Source organism: Cucumis sativus, chromosome 6 (assembly GCF_000004075.3).
Source record: "Cucumis sativus cultivar 9930 chromosome 6, Cucumber_9930_V3, whole genome shotgun sequence".
Classification (NCBI taxonomy): domain Eukaryota; kingdom Viridiplantae; phylum Streptophyta; class Magnoliopsida; order Cucurbitales; family Cucurbitaceae; genus Cucumis; species Cucumis sativus.
The window spans coordinates 5201044-5215982 of NC_026660.2; the positions used below are offsets into that span (position 1 = coordinate 5201044).

The 14939-nt window shown below is 34.8% G+C and overlaps 2 protein-coding genes across 4 annotated transcripts; both read right to left on the reverse strand.

Annotated features, from left to right (window-relative positions):
* Nucleotides 1–422: 422 nt before the first annotated feature.
* LOC101209576 (peptidyl-prolyl cis-trans isomerase FKBP43) lies at nucleotides 423–5822 on the reverse strand. The gene is made up of 12 exons (XM_011658395.2): nucleotides 5664–5822; nucleotides 5360–5433; nucleotides 4772–5007; nucleotides 4202–4338; nucleotides 3140–3467; nucleotides 2696–2908; nucleotides 2351–2530; nucleotides 1514–1763; nucleotides 1323–1410; nucleotides 1118–1159; nucleotides 966–1014; nucleotides 423–885 (listed from the first exon to the last, which is right to left on the reverse strand). Exons 1-12 carry the CDS (start codon nucleotides 5674–5676, stop codon nucleotides 804–806), a joined length of 1692 nt encoding a protein of 563 aa, XP_011656697.1. The 5' UTR covers nucleotides 5677–5822; the 3' UTR covers nucleotides 423–803.
* A 579-nt stretch (nucleotides 5823–6401) lies between these two features.
* LOC101211306 (protein transport Sec1a) lies at nucleotides 6402–14391 on the reverse strand. 3 transcript variants are annotated; one of them, XR_004217552.1, is made up of 21 exons: nucleotides 14093–14391; nucleotides 13840–13895; nucleotides 13661–13742; nucleotides 13435–13513; nucleotides 12958–13008; nucleotides 12754–12850; nucleotides 12611–12643; nucleotides 12196–12321; nucleotides 11521–11712; nucleotides 11358–11441; nucleotides 11157–11255; nucleotides 11000–11076; nucleotides 10710–10806; nucleotides 10311–10436; nucleotides 10114–10209; nucleotides 9504–9623; nucleotides 9328–9405; nucleotides 8482–8693; nucleotides 7842–7916; nucleotides 7645–7734; nucleotides 6402–6971 (listed from the first exon to the last, which is right to left on the reverse strand). XR_004217552.1 is itself a non-coding variant. In XM_004153702.3 (21 exons), the coding sequence occupies exons 1-21, from the start codon at nucleotides 14169–14171 to the stop codon at nucleotides 6918–6920; spliced, it is 2019 nt and encodes a 672-aa protein (XP_004153750.1). In that variant the 5' UTR covers nucleotides 14172–14387; the 3' UTR covers nucleotides 6402–6917. The 3 variants fall into 3 exon arrangements, 2 of the variants coding, with proteins under 2 accessions (XP_004153750.1, XP_011656699.1); XM_004153702.3 differs by having other exon boundaries at nucleotides 7842–7932; nucleotides 14093–14387; XM_011658397.2 differs by lacking the exon at nucleotides 14093–14391 and having other exon boundaries at nucleotides 7842–7932; nucleotides 12958–13015.
* Between the last annotated feature and the right edge of the window lie 548 nt (nucleotides 14392–14939).

Below are 14939 nucleotides of genomic sequence, written 5' to 3' on the forward strand. Positions count from 1 at the left end.
CTTTTCTTTTTCTCAGGTTTCCATCCCACAAGTCCCCATCTCACTCTCAGACTCACGTTATGGCTTCAGGCCTCCACCGTCCACGCCCACTGCTCCACTTTCGTCTACCTCTCCAACTCTCACCTAAACCCGCCTCACCTCCAGCCGGCTGCCACACCACTCTCAATTTCTCAGATCTGGTTGTCTCCTCTTCCATTCTCTCTCAGATCTGCCATCTCTCACCGTCACTCCCTACCACGCCGTTTTCTCTCTCAGGTCTAAAACACATAAAAGGGGAAAACCGTGAATCGAACCACGGTTCGGTTTCAGAAAACACTCGTAAAAAATTTACGGTATAAGATACTTGTAGGAGAACTAGTTTGAACTTAATCAATTCACCCATAATTCTTATATAATTGCATTTACTCAAAGAGAGCCAAGGATTTTGAACAAATAAAACCGTATCAAAGTTTATTATAAAGGTACATTCAACTGTTCCAGTCTCTACTAATGTATATTAATTTCAGAACATAATTCAAAATTTAAGACACTAATAACCTTTCTAGTTTCTTCCTGTTTGAAAGATTGAATCCCCACCCTTTACAATGTAAAGTAATGTTCTAAAAAAGAATAAAGTTCTATTAATTTCTCTATTCAATATATTCAGCTCAAATGACAAATCAAAACAACGTAACTATAGGCAGATAAGCCAAATACAGTCCCTCCCTTGAAAATTTCCACAACGGTTAGCCATAGTTTTGGTACTTTCACTACTTCAATAAGGAACATACCCATATTTTAAGGGATAAGGAGATGTGTATAAACTAATGGACCTTTACCAATTCGATATCATACACGACCCACGAATCAGGTGGTATATTTCCTCCATCTCCTTCATTCCCATATCTGCAATAAAACATAAACATCTTTAGTGATGCAGGAAAAAATCAGTGCAAAGGAAGGAAGAACAATGACTTTTTTCATACCCCATTGAGGGCGGAATGGTAAGTCTTCGTTTCTCACCTACTCGCATGCCTGAGGATTTATGTGCAGAAGATATATTCCATCAAACTAAGTTATTAAATAGAAGGAAAACAGAATATAGTTCATTTTGAAAATTTGGCCATGAGAATTGTACCTTCAAGACCAGCGTCCCAACCCTCAATAACTTGCCCAGTTCCTGAAGGAAGCAAGATATAGAAAGATAATTTAATTAGAAAAGACTCAAGGACACAAATGTACAACCTATAGAACAGATCCTGTTCAAATTAAGGTCATGAAAGATAATTTAATTGGAAAGAAGGAAATGGATCGCTCACACATTGTGACCAATGAGATCTTACCCAAGCGGAATTTATAAGGAGGCTTGTCATCCGTTGAGTCAACTATTTCACCACTCTGCTTCAACTTACCAACATAACGCACACTAATCTAAAACCAAACAGAGTTCAAGCATATGAAGGACATTCTAACATGTGTCAGCAGTAAAGAAAGTAGCATTAAAAGTTTGTATATAAGTTCAAGTGGATCTTGCCTTTTTTTTCGAAGTTGCAACTTTTCCATTTGGTTTCTCAGCTTCTAGTTCTTCAATAACCAAGCCACTCGGTAAAGTTCTAGCATGAGATGACTTAGAGACACCATTACTTTCCTTATCCTCAGTTTCTGTGGTTGGTTTCTCTGCACCACCTGAAGAAAGTGTATCTGACTTCAACGAATCCCCGTTTTCTATTGCTTTGGTCCTTTTCTTCTTGGATATTTTCTTTGCCATGGGATGGTTTTCACTCCTGCACACAATGCAGTTGAAAACATTGAACCTAGTAATACGATAATGCTACAATAATATCAATATATGATAATTGTGTATAAGGAACACGGGTGTCCAAAAACCACATCGTGGCACACACAATTAGAACACTCAAAATTGCAACTTTGCATGTACAAAGTGGAATGAGAGGAAGTGGGTTTTATTTCTAGCTGCAGGACCAAAAACCTGTTAACGATATTTGCTAGTGAACAGAGGATGGTAGCAAGAAACCTAGGTCTCGCCCTTATCAAATAAGATTCCAGATAGATAATCTAGAAAACTCTGTGCTCTCCAAGTTTTTATTATATTGTAAAGACAACAAAAGAATTATCAAGAAAATTCAGATGACGTAAGTTTCAATAATTTTAATTCAGTTAGGTGACAGCTGTTGTCCAGTAAATTAGAGATATCTCATAAAGAAAGCATTAGCATTAAATAAAGCTGAGCTGCAGCATTATCTTTTCCTCCTGTTTCAAGCAAACGAGTGACAAGAATGCAGCACCACACAATCCCATTAGTTAACTCAGGCACCAACTTAAAAATAAAAGAGATCATACACTAACTTACTGATCAAAAGTGGGTTGCACATCTTGGTTCATCTTTCCAGGCTTGTGATCACATGTATCGTCATTTTCAATGATTTTCCCTTGCTCTGACCCTTTCTTCTTTTTCTTTTTTGGTCTCTCACCATCTTCATGGCCCAAATCAGCTGAAGGGTATGATAAATTATCTAGTTCAGCTCCAGTGCTTGAGATTTGAATAATAGCAAAATCATGAACAAAAGAAATAGAGTAGTCAGCACGCTGCCAAAATACAAAATATGCTAGAATTACTCAAGTGAATGTAATTTAGCAAATATTTATATATATATATCTGTGTGTGTGGGTGGGTGGGTGTGAAGCTACTACTCACGCAGTCTCCTGTTTTCCTTTGCACACAGTAGTGACTGAGTTATCCGTCTTCAATTCATCTTGTTGGATCTCAACTTCTGAAGTGGCACAGCTACAGCTATTACCATCAGCTTCAGCAGATTTTCTCTTAAACCGCTCTTCTTTCCGTTTCTTCTTTCGTTTACTACCAATTTTGGTGCTTATTTCAGAAGAATTGGTTGGCAGGCCTAAGTCCCTACATCCAATGCACAAACATGTGAATGACAAAAGCAGATGGTCCCTTAAAACATCAATGTACAACCTATGAGGCATCCTTAACCATATTTATAAAGTAGCATGGATTCATAAACTTCCATAACATTTCTTAGAGAGTCATAAATTACCTTGCTACACAAACCTAAGGTTGGAACTTTATAGAGAAGAAAACAAATTGATTATGTTTGAAAATTTTATAGCCGGAACTCACCCATTTAGCTGACCATCAGTATTTCCATTAACTCTGGTAACAAATTCGGTCTTCAAATCACTGCCTTCATGTAAGACTTTGTGCTCTATTGCTTCCTTTTCCTCTGCAGCCGTAGTATTCCCTCCCTTGGTTTTGTTATTGCACAAGAAGGATATTGGAAGGCTGTCTTCATCTAAACTTTCCAATTCTGAGAAAGGAATCCCAGATTTTGCAATATTCTCAGGTTGAGAATTTTCTTCATCTTCTGATTCACTCAATTGATAGCTCTTTCTGAGCCGCCTACCATTGCGAACTTTATTTCTGTTTTTATGCTTGCCAAAAGTTCCATCTATAATCATCAAAACGGTTAAAGTCAAACTAGTGAATAGCATATTCATATCCCGATCAGTATGATTTTCCTTACTACTAAATATGGAAAATAAAAGTGTTTCTGTATTATTGAATAAGAACAAATTATCGATATATTTTACTAATTTAGACTTTTAAAAGCATCATTAATATATATATATATATATATATATAAGATATGACGTGAAGCAACACAAAGCAAACATACTGCATTTCCAGCAACAATATTTTAATGTCCGAGCCATAGGTCATACAGGCCAATAAAAGGTACCTAGATCACTAACACCTAAGCCTAAGGTAAAATCTAATAGATCCCTAAACCAGATAAATTATGCCATTTTCCAAACACAAAAAGTGCAAGTAAATACCTCAGTTTAGATTATTAATGCCTAAAAGAACCTATCAAGTTACAAAAACCCAAAAGGATACTAATACGAACCTATATCTAAAACTATTTTGTGATAATTTAAGTTTTATGACATACAAGGCCATAATAGTACTGTGGGAATATGCTACAGTGAGTGAGAGCTACTATGAAAAATAAAAGGTGAGTTTAGAACTTATGCCCTGGAGACATCGAACTATGTGAGAGCTATCTTGAATTTCATGACCTGGACACATCAAAATTATGCCATGGCGAATCTAAAACATTAGAACAAGCTAATTGCCTAATAAACAATCTTAAAATAGATAGTAATGCAATCATAATACAACCTTTTTCATTTGAAATAGGAGAAGGGGAGTAAACTTCTGGATCCTCGTCATTGATAAAGCTATCCTCATACTTGTCTTCGTCAGCATACTCAGAGCTCTGTGTCTCGGTGTTTGCAATATCTTCTCCATAAGATTCTCTTTTTATTTAGTTAGTTAAAGAAAGCTAACGAAATCCACCATGAAACAATGCAATCAGCATTCCCAAGGGTCAAGACAAACTCCAATAATTGTATATCCCATTTATATTTTAAAAATTGAAACCAAGGGCAAGAGGGAGAGGACACAAAACATGGCAACATATTGTTGTAGATATATGATATATATGCTTAGTGGATTAGACATCTCAAATAACAGGAGTAATTTAACAATATTAACTTGAAATATGAGTGACGCCCATCCTATCCTGAAAGTATAAAATTTTTTGAAGATCTATATTTCCTATCTTTACCTACTATTCTTGAATTTTGAAGGATGGCAAGTACTACAACAAAAGAGAGCTACCATACGTAGATAAATATAATTTACAGAGCTAAGTCAGTAATCCATTCTGCTGCACGAATGAACGGATACGTGTTATCATCAATTACATTATTGTGCCGGCAACTGCCAAGAAAATAACCAGAAAGGTGAATGCTTCGAGGACCGATAACAGAAAAAATGACTTCATCAGCCTCTTCGTATTCCAAATTCAGTTGCAAACACTCCGTCTTCTCAGGAAACAATGAGCATAGATAGACGGGACTCTTATTCCCCACATTACACTGAAGAACACTCTTCTTTGTCGCTGTGCCAAACCCCAATGTTGCCTGCAAATATCCACATACTTCATGACATCAATGAGAAAGACTAAAGGAGTTTTCTGTATTTCTATCTTCTGATAAGAAAATGAGATGAGGAATATTAAAGCCACGGAAAAGGACAACCTAAGAACAGGGCCGAAGAGGCCTCCATCACAGAGAGAACTAACATAAAAGAGCCTTCCAGTTGCAAATAATCCAACTCATCATCCATAAAAAAATCAAATTAATATTTGTCACAAGCCCAGAACTAGAAATGAAACTCTACAGAACCATTAATCAGCTAATAACCAAAAAAATACGGCAACCCAGCTCTAAACTCTAATCAGAAGGAACAAAGAGCGAAGATTGTAATCATTACCAGCGAAACATGAAGCCTTCCTTTGAAGTCATCAAATTTTTGAGTAAAAGGCTTCCCAGGCTTCACTTCAGTTCCTGGGAAACTAACAAACAGAAATGAGAAAACTCAAACAAAACTCAGGAAGTAAAATCAAATAAAATCAAAAGCTCCCTACAAATACACCCCGACACTCAAGATGTCAGCCAATCACCAAACTCCATAATAAAAAAAAGATAGAGCAGAAGGTGAAAGATTAAATTAAATAAATAAACAAACAAAAGAAGAAAGGAATGGTGCAGATAATAGAAGGGATGGAGGAGTTTACCCCAGAAAGCCATGTGTTGAGAAAGGGTGGAGAACTGTGTCACAGCTAAAACCCTAACCCTAAACCCCTCGGAGAGCGAGAGAGAGAGGGGGATATGAATGGGGAAGAGGGCGGGATATTATAATGAAGTGCGGTTTTAGGTTGGACCCATTGAAATCCTTTTGGCGCGCTTACTACGAAGGGACCGTTACCGCCTATCACAATACACACAGCACACCTCACCTCAGCAATTAACGTTCGTTATCCCAACTATATTTACCCATCCAATTAATTCATTGCCTTTCCAACCTGCCCTTATTTAACTAATACATTTGATTCAGCAATTTCATGAATATAAAATAATTTTAAATATAATATTTAACCATTTTTTATTTTTTAATGTTTTTAGGTAAGCTAATAGTAATAACAATTATCGATGACAGATAACTTTTAATTTGAGAAATTCTAAAATAAACGATACATTGATCTTTTTTATTCTTTAGTTAATTTTTGTGTTATATATGCAACTATTTTACTGCTGTATGATATTTTATTGTTCTCAGCCTAAATATCATGTATGCTAGTGGTCTATGAATATATCATGAAGAAATTATTTGACAAAATTGAGAGTCTTACCGTTTGATGTGTTAGAGAAAAACTACTTCCTCCAAAATTCATATATAATTGTAACGAAGTACATACAAATTTTCAAATAAATATCCAATGATAACAATTCCATTGTGCACACTAAACAATTTATGAACTAAAAACTGGTCTACATTACATTTAAATAGTATTGGAAAAGTAAATTATCAGTTCAATCCAATATAATCATTACAACATTGACAACCTTCTTTACGTTAGCTATTCTTCATCCTAAATTCGTTTAAAACAAAAATACAGACCTCTGAATAAAAATGGAAAAGTGACAGAAGAATTGAATGGTTACAAATATGATTTATAATCTGTTTGAAGTTTGTTTCACTTCCTCCGTAATCACAACTGTATATTAAATTGTTGTGAAGGGAAAATGGTATCAATTTCAAGCAGTAGTACACATCGATATAACGAGAATAAAACTACAAGGATAAGAGTATTTTTAGTTCAACATTAATATATGAGATGGGGAGATTCAAACCTCTAACTTATTGGTGGAAGGTATATATCTTATGTCAATTGAGTTAGGCTCGTATTGACACATGGAAAGGAGTTAAAAAATTGAATAATTTTGAATTTGGTGAGAATTACTTTTTAAATATAAGAAAAGAACAGCCGCTAAAATCTGGGGGCCTCCACTGAAATGCCTTTTTCTGTCAACAGCTTCAATTTCTGCAATATAGCCAAACACTTATTGTGAGGTGTAGAAGAAAATGAACCACCAATAACTCAACGAAAACAATATCGAAATGCCCAGTAGACTAACTAAACAAAGTTATAGTGTATTTGGAATGACTATGAAGTAATGCTTTCTAAACCAAATCAAACATTTAAGAGTGGTAAAAAGTGTTTTTCTTTTAAATCTTAATAAACAAAAAGCACTTCAAAAATTTTAAATTAATTTAGATGTGCTATTTAAAAGAAAATCTTGATATATTTTTCTTGGGGTAAAGTCTTTACCTCGTGAGAAAAAAATGTCCATATCAGGAAAGTGAGGATTGGTGTCTAATGTCTAATTGTCTTTCTCTTAAAGCGTCGCTTTTTTCTTTCTTTCTTTCTTTTCTATTTTTGTCCCTTTCTTCCAATTGTTTATCTCTATTCCTTTTAGGCTACTTTCTTCCCAATAAACCATCTAAAACATTACTGGTGATTGCATTGCTACCAGCAACTGACACATAAAAAGCTAGCTTGAATACAAACATACAAACATACAAACATCAATTATGGTGGGGGGTGGCAAAAAAATAGAGGTAAGTGTTAGACGGAAACTTAGGAACAGAAGATCATATGATATGTCATGGCAATCAGAAGAAAAAAATTAAGGTAATGGGCGACGAATTAGTACCGTGATATATTGGGGAGGATCATCCAAACTGGAGCAACCTAGCACTACTTCTCTCCTTAGTTTTGCTGTGAGCTTATGACAAACTCGCAACTGAAAGTAATAATAACAATACAAAACGAAAATCAATTGAAGGTCAAATGTATGAACGATACAAAATTAATTGGGACTAAGTAAGAGGACGGTTCAGAAAATCATACCTCAGACCGAGTAGCTCCGCCAACAATAAATACAAAAACACGTTGTCCCATCTTCTTAAAATCAAGAGTTGCGGCCTTCAAAATAGAGTCACTGAAACATGCTCATAGTCTTTATTGATGAACTTGAATGTTAAAGCTTTGAAATTAATCCCCAAAACAATTGTGTAAATTTATCTTGCAACGTAAATTAGTTTGGAAATCACAAAATCATCGAGAATAGTTAAATCCTAGAAGCATGGATATGAGGTATGACGGGGTGACAAGCCATTTCTTAAAAATCTAAGACATGGGCATTACATGACACATTTATTCAAATATACAATTTTTTTCTAAATACTCGTAATTTTTTCTAAAGAGTTCAAATTCAATAAGTTTACATGCTTTTATGCTTTAGAAAATGAGTTTGATGTCTCGAAATTTACTATTTTCCCCCTATTTTATTCCGTGTCTATTTATTACACTGAACATGGGCTCAATGTGTGCCTAGCAACTGCCGTTTTGTAGAACTAGTATTTGTCACGTCTATTATTGCTAACAGGCATCGTACACATCACCATCTCGTTGATGCAATAGTTGGTTCAAATAGAACAACTACTTATTAAAGGAAAATAAAAGAAAAATTCCAGACTTATTGACAGACCTTCCATATCCATCGTCAGAGATACTGGATCGTGCCCAATTTGCCGTTCGTCTTGATCTCATTGATTTTGGGCCACCAGTAGATTGACCTGTCTGACTAGTTGCACTCTGAGAACCTTTGGGGGGAGCTTTTTCAGTCACCGGAGGAGGTTCGTTAATACATGAATATTCACTTTTTGATAAATCACCTTTGCACAAATTTTCAATAAGCTCCTGAAGAAAAAGAGATGTTTATAAGCATTTGACCATAGTTTGCAACTTCAGTCTTCACGCGACGCCAACAACTTGGTTTTAATTTATGCTCTTTAAACGAGGCATTCCTATTCTAAGCCATTCTAGTGTCCATACTTCTTCCTCAACTATATGATTGTTGCTACATTAAATCTGTCAACGTAATAGATCAAAGTACCTAGTACATAAAAAGACCATTTTCATTTTTTGATAAGAAAAAGAAAGATCGTGAAATTGATCAAAATTAAAATCCGTCATGTATCATGTAACAATTGAAACCCAAAATTGTTTTTCATAGAGATCAGTCAATTTCAATCTCCCCTTTGGTTCCTTTTAGATGAAGGGCTTAAATTTCATTTTTTTTTCTTTTATATCAACCTCAAAAGCTGATAATCTTAACAGTAGGCTACACCTTCTTCATATAGCCCATCATTTATCACATGGTAATAATATAATAAGTTAATTTTGTAAAAAAAACAATTCTTTTGCCACACGGCATGTTCTAATTTGGACCAGTGGGAAGATAGGTGTAGCCAATGCTGCACCCAAGTGTTTTTCTAATTTTTATGAAAGAGGAAGTTAAATACTTTAACCAAAAAGCTCCTTATTAGCAAACCTCAATCATAGGGTAAAATCGAAATAGTTGCCATGTTTCTTCTTCACCAGTACGGTCCTTTCTTGTTGCTTGTTTAGTCTGATAATAAAAAGTGTTAAATCATCGGGGTGCTCGCACCAGCGTTGCTCTAAATTTCAACATCCGAACTTGAATAATATCTGGAAAGAACTTATTACCTTTTGTGCATTAAATTTTAAGGAGAAACTATGACCTGAGGATGCCTTTTTGGAATCCGACCCTCCCAGCAACCGCATGTTCTTCACTACCTTCATATCTTCAGTTGATAGCTTAGCCAACTAATATAAAGTTGAAACTATTAGTAAATGTAGTCATTTTCAAAGCTATCAATCAAATCTTTAAAGTAGAATCAAATGCACAAGGAGAAGATGAGTAAGAAAGCTATAAGAAGGTGAAACGATTAAAATGGCTAATGCCCAACTCCAACAGATTCCGATTTCATTTATGTTCCATAAATAATAACTCAAGAGAGGTTCTATAAGATGTACAAAAGTATACATACGTTGAACAATTTGATCTGAACTGTTTTCCTTCCATTGAAAAAATTCTTCTAGAATGTATGCAATAATATATCCAATCTCCTTAACTTCTTCCCCATTTTTTTTGGGTTAGTCTCTACAGAATTATTTAGTAGTACAACTGTCTATGCACAACCATTTCTTTAGCACAAAATTTTGCTGCTTACAGACTTCGTTTTTTAGAAGGAGAAATGCTTAGCATTCTATGGATAAAAAACCTTTTTAGATAAAATAAATTTCTCTCCGTTACCTGCATTATCTTTAAAGCTTTGTCGTCCTCAAACTTTTCAGGATAGACAGACGCATAAATCATCAACAAACGTAATTTATTTTCTGGACTTGCATTCTGCACAGGAACAGAGAACGTTGAAGAATGATTAACAATTGACAAGATCTTTTCTAACCATATTTGACTACTATGTATCTTCACTCCTTTTAGCATATGACCTGATTTGTCCTTAAGTAGTTAATAACATCCTTAGCTCCGGCATCTCCAAAAACCAAATCCTGCTCCAATTGTCCAAGGTCTCGAAGTCCCAGTTCTCTAATCAGTTTGTTTATTTTTCCAGCGATCTGTATTAAATAAAAAAAATAAAAAAAAGACAACAGTCAACACAGAACAGAGGAAACGCGATAGTCTATTATTTTAACAACTTTTGGCCTCTAATCAAACCCAAGTGATCGTATCTTCTCAACTTCATTGTATATTTCAGTACAACAGTTGACAAATGTATAACTTGCAAATCCGAATTTCGAGAACATCCAAAAAGGGGAGCGAGCTAATCACAGATAAGATTAGTTCTCAAAGTGGAAGCAACATAACCTTCTGCAGCATGAGAAACAAACCTCAACATGAAGAGTGATCTTTTCAACTTGTTCTGTGTATTGTGGTAAAGCTTGAACCATTTTTTGTAAATCTCGAGTAGAAACTTCACCTCCATCTCTACAAGGAGCAACTTCAACATTTAAGAGGTAGCAATATGAAAGACGGAAAAACAGAACGCCTTCAATTTAGAACTGGCGAAAGTAGTGGCACAAATTGACGTGATTAACTATTAGAGAACTCCCTTGACAAACTTATATTTTATTTTAACTAAATGTGAAATCTGAACAATCACAAAAGCACTGAAACGAACCTTGCATTTTGCTGAATTTGTGCTGCTTTGTTTTTGGATACAAAATTGGTCATCTTCTCATGTAACCGTTCACTAGCCTGTTATTCAGTTGAGAAAAGAGCTAATGAACAAACAAATCATCTGATAGGGGAAATTTTAATGACTATAATAGACATACATCTGCAATATGTGAATGTCGAAGCTCAAGCCAAACAGGATCTGTGTCTTCCAAAAGGGCCTCTCTTCTATCGGGTGCACCTCCTGTTTTACTGGATACCTATGAAGACAACGTGTACAAATTTATATTTGAAGAAGAAGGAAAACGCAGGGAAGTTGAGCAAGAGAACGAATTCGACACACCAACTAGTAAGATTCATACCTCATATGTGTATTTATTTCCGTCCATTTCTAACAAATCCCGACACATAGCATCATAAGTCCACTCATGAATAACAGGGGCAATCTATGGTTTCAGTTCAAAACAGTAAATAAACTACCAGACAAAAAATTACATCATCACTTGAAACAAAAATTAAAGTAACCTGATCAATGGATCTATCCAAGATGAGCAGCTCACATGTTTCAGACTGAGGGTAGTTGGGAATGGTAGTTTTATACTTTGAAATACAGTTCCAGATGGCAGCAGCAAGTTTTGTGGGTACTAATTCACGAAGTGATGCCTCAGTGGGATCATCTAAAGCCTTGGAAGCTCGATATTTCACAAAGGGAAACTCCTAAAGAAGGGAGATGATTTCATTAGTATCAATCACCAAACATCAAATACAAAACAATTGCAGTTTGTTAGCCTTGATTGTTTTGATCCATGACAAGGTAATAATTTGACGTAGAAAGCCGGTGATAAAGGCTTTTCATAATCACCCCCAATTTAAGTTTACCGAAAGAAATTAAATGTCTTCTTAGACACTTATACAGCCATACAGAATAAACGTTAGCCGACTGTCCTGCTATAGTTCTTAAAATTAAGAAGTTAAGCGGGGAGAAAACCAAAGCAGAACAAGAACATATTGGACCGTTAAGTCAGCTGCGCATGCTTGCTGCTAAATCGTAGTAGCTAGTGCAGCAACAGGTAGTCGCTCTAATCTAATACATAGTTCAAACTCAATAAACACGCGCACACACGCACAAAAATAATAAAATACTTTTTATTGAAAAAAAAAAATTAGAAAGCTTAGCACACAATTCCTAGGGTGGCATACCTTTAGTGAGGCAAAAACAGTAGCTATTCTAGTTGCCATTGTGTTCAAGCAGTTATCAAATTTACGAGAATTCTCAATATCACCAAAAAGATCTTCCAATGCCCTTTCTTGATCAGTGAAAAAGGCCTGCATTAAAGTCATTGTCAATTCTCAGTTCATTGTAAACCAAAAAGTGAAACAAAAACTAAGGACATGGAAGATGTAAAAGCATCATTTATTGCGTTTGATTGTAACAAGCAAGCACGAGAATCACCCAGTCAAGCCACACAAACGACTAACAAAGATCACAAGTCACGCACATGCATTATGCCAGACGTCTACTAAAAGGAATGTGGAGAGATAATTCCAACCACAGGACATTTACAGGGTTAAGGACTTAGCATCAGAAGAAAATAAAAACGAATGTATCAAGTACCTGGCTATCAATCGGAAAGTATTCGAGGTTCATCTGGAGGAAAAAGGGAAATGAAAAATGATATGAAACGAAGGAAAAGATGGTGATTAATATCATATATCTCAAAAGAAAATTTTCAAGAATAAAATGAAGACATGACCAACCTCTCGCAATGCACCTATGCGGGGTAAGACACTTGTATCACACTTAATGTGATTGACAAATTCTTTTGGGACGGGTGAACTGAAAAATACAAATGCTCTGGAACCCAAATAAAAAGGCATTAGCAACAATCAGGAAAGGAAGCATATGTCCAATATGAATATTACAAGAAAAATGTAGGGGGAAAACAAAACCACTTTACGTACTTCTTGTATAAAGGTTCCCTTCCTGACATGTCGGACAAGAACATGACAACACTGCATGCTAGAAAAAGATACGGTCAAAAAGAGTTCAGAGTTCATAGCATACACTGAAGTAAAGGGAACCCCTTTTCTAACTTCCAATAATTGCAGGATCAAGCCCAAAAGTAAGCATACATTTTTATAAAAAAATTTAAACGTTACCCCCTCCTGAGAATACTAATGAATTAAGAAATCAAATTTAGTACATTCAACCTAAAGAACACGAAAATTTGTTTCACGGAAAACAAATTGCAACTACAATAAAAAAGAATGACAAACAAAAGAGGACAATGAGAAATTCTAATGCATCTACCAGTATTGCAGGCTCGTTGAAAATATAGGGTACTAGAAGTGCAAAAGAAGGTGATAAATTGTGATTTATAGAGAACGCCTACCAGTCTAAAGAACACAACTTGTTTCACGAAAAAACAAAAATCTTACTTCTCTTTGGATGGCTGGATAAAATAAATAGCATCCATAGATGGCAACGGTTGCCTTCTTCTGAACAGGTCCTCCACAACTGCAGTAAAAGAAGAATTTACATCATAAACAGACACAACGGATAATGGAAAATATTGGAAAAGAAAGTAGAGACGAAAATGAATGACAATATTTTACATGGAAAATGATACAAACAAAAGAAATAAATAAATATAATTGAACGTACGTGAAACTCCTTGGTCTGTGATATCCGCCATTTTACAAGAGTGAGACATGACTTTCACAGTCACTTTATCCATAATTAGTACCTGCATACAAGTTAATGAAGGATCAGCGGAAAAAGGAAGAATAAAAGCTTCATATCACACGTAAAATGAGGATTCAACATAATTTCGAGAAACACACCTTCCAAGGTTTTGAGTTCTCTGTATTAGCTGCTCCAAGCATTTCGTACAATAATCCTGAGAAAAGTTCAATGCGATTATGCAATTGAGTTAGAACTAGCAATCCCGGAACAATATAAGAAACTCAGATTCTTTAATAATGCATTAGCAATCTGTGGAAGGACTCCAAACTCCAAGTATTCAAACAATTAGAAAGAAGAAAGGCATTGTTGAAGCTAAAAGCTAAGGAAAAAAACAAAAGAAGAAAAGCTTACGATCGCGACTGGTTTGACGGAAGTTCTTGTACTCGTTATGTCCTCCAATGGAGGAGGAATCGGAATCCGAGAACGACATTGATGAGCAGCAAAAGAAGAAGATGAGAAACAATTGATTTTAACAATTGAGATCAAAAGAAACATAAAATTTCAGAGAAGAAATGAGAGAGAAATTTGCGATTTGTGTTTCAGGAAAATTGGAGAAATGGAAGGGAAGGGAAGGGAAGGGAAGGTCTTCAGAAGCGCAATACAAGCTAAGGCGGGAACTTCGGTAACGTTTTCAACCAAATACTTTCTTTCTTCATTTATCGATTTTTCTTTTTCCTTTTTCGGAAATTTATCATTTAAATCCCCCTTTTTTTTCCTCAGCAATTTTTTATTTTCATTATTTTTAATATATATATATTTTTTTTTTGTTAAATAACAATAATTTGATTGGTATGATTTAACCCAATTCAACTTAGCATATAAAATAAACTATATTTTTCTCGATATTAGAAGGTGAAATTTTTATTTTAATACTCTAATTTATCATACTATTAAGAAAAATTCATGCATGTGTATTAACCAACCTTGTATTAGTTTATGTCTAAGAAAACGAAGTTTATGAAAATAAAAAGAGAACCTGAGTTGTCAAATCGAATCTGTAAAATGTTGCTTATGAATAATTTTTTAAATTAGTGTTGAGTGGCTTATTTAAAAGTTAAAAAATTACAAATTATGATTAGTCTTCTGATTAATCTATGTTTGATAACTACATAATAATTAATTAAGCTACATGCTTGTTACACAAATGTTGGTTTATTTTACATTAATATAGTAAGCAATAACAACTGATATAAGAATA